General features: G+C 66.9%; 1 protein-coding gene across 1 annotated transcript; it reads right to left on the minus strand.

Moving 5' to 3' along the window:
* Positions 1-589: 589 nt before the first annotated feature.
* LOC105557553 lies at positions 590-916 on the minus strand. Its single transcript, XM_012004813.1, has one exon. The coding sequence runs from the start codon at positions 914-916 to the stop codon at positions 590-592; it is 327 nt and encodes a 108-aa protein (XP_011860203.1).
* Between the last annotated feature and the right edge of the window lie 675 nt (positions 917-1,591).

Below are 1,591 nucleotides of genomic sequence, written 5' to 3' on the forward strand. Positions count from 1 at the left end.
GCCCTCTCTTGCTCGTTCAGCCGCCTGTCCGCCTCTGCGCCTGCAGCGGGCGAAACTCCTCTGCTGGTGGACGGTTCGTCGACGCAGTCGGCGATCCCTGCCGTCCACCAGTAGACGGCCCGCTGACGCCGAGTTTTGGATCGGGGCATCGCAGCGTTACAAGCCGCTGTTAACGCTGCCCCGATCCACTCGGCCTCTTGCAAGGGGTCCGTCTCCCGGGTCTCGGGGAAACCTCCCCGGACCCAACAGGCGGCCTCTAACGAGGCCATCAGGGCGTCCTCGCAGAGTTTCTTGAGGGCCCATCGCGGTCGCGTCTCCTGGCGGCGCACGGAGGAGAGGGCACCGAGCTCCACCGTTATATTATATAACGGTGGTCAGACAGAGTCTCGGTGCCCTCCTCCACCCTCCACCCTGTAATAAGGCGCGTGGCCGAGGGGGTAGCCCACGTGAGATCCACGATGGACTCTCCCTGCGTCCGCACGCAGGTGGAGGTCCGGCCCTCGTTGACTAGGACCAGACCGTGCGTCGCCGCCCACTCGTCCAGGGCCCTGCCCTTCCCGTTGTCGTGCCGGGAACCCCAACTCGTGTGCTACGCGTTGAAGTCCCCGGCATCGAGGACCGGCCTTGGACTCAGACGTAGGACCGTCTGCCCTATGTCCAATAGCCAGTCCTTGAACGGGGCAAGGCTCCTGGTGGGCCTTAGATAGACCCCCACGACCGCGATGGGCCCCCATTGAACGACCACATGCCGCTCACCTCGTTCAATGGCGGCCGTGTCGGGACCACCCGGCACGGACCGCCATCGTATCGCGACCGAGTCCCCCGCCCGCCCGTTATCGACAGCCCAGTATGGGCTGCGCCTCGGGGGGCGGTGGGGCTCGGTCACGATCGCCAGCGTAAAACCACTCTCCACCATGCTCTGATGGAGCAAGTCTTGAGCATGTGGAGAGTGGTTTACATTGGCCTGAAGAAGGCCAAACCCGTTCAAGTTCGGACGGGGGGGAGAGCGAGGCATTACTCGGCCTGATTGTTCCCCCCGTCCGATGGGGCCTCCACCTCCATGGCCTCCAATGGAGGCGAGGCCCTCTCCTCCGGCGCTTTGTGTTGGCGCTGCGGTCGTGGCTCCTCCGCCGAGCCACCCGTCTCCTCTCTACTCTCCGCCACCGGCCGCACTTCGGCCGGGGGGGAGCACCGGTGGTAGGGGCCTGCTCCTTGGCTCCCTGCCCCGGCGGCATCCCGCGCACGTTTTTCTGGGCGCACGACGGTGCGCCCAGGACGTGCTTTGCCGGCCTGCCCTTGTCCGCACACAGCGGGCATTTGGGGGCAGACCGGCAATCGCGGGAGGTGTGACCGGTGCCGCCGCACCGATAACACCTCCCGCTCCTGTCCACTGTGCCGGGACAGGTGACCCTCGTGTGGCCCCTCTCGAGGCACTTGTGGCACCGCATTGGGCGCGCCTCGAGAGGGTCCACACGGGCCGTCCCCCAGCCGACCCGGATCCTCCTTTTCCGGGTCAGCTCCAACGCTGAGGTGAGGGGTAGGCGTAGCCAGAGGCTGTGAGCGCCCCCGGCGGCCGGCTGCAGTGCCCCGC

This window comes from Vollenhovia emeryi, unplaced genomic scaffold (assembly GCF_000949405.1).
Source record: "Vollenhovia emeryi isolate VEMERY1.0 unplaced genomic scaffold, V.emery_V1.0 DF947845.1, whole genome shotgun sequence".
In the NCBI taxonomy this organism is placed as follows: Eukaryota; Metazoa; Arthropoda; class Insecta; order Hymenoptera; family Formicidae; genus Vollenhovia; species Vollenhovia emeryi.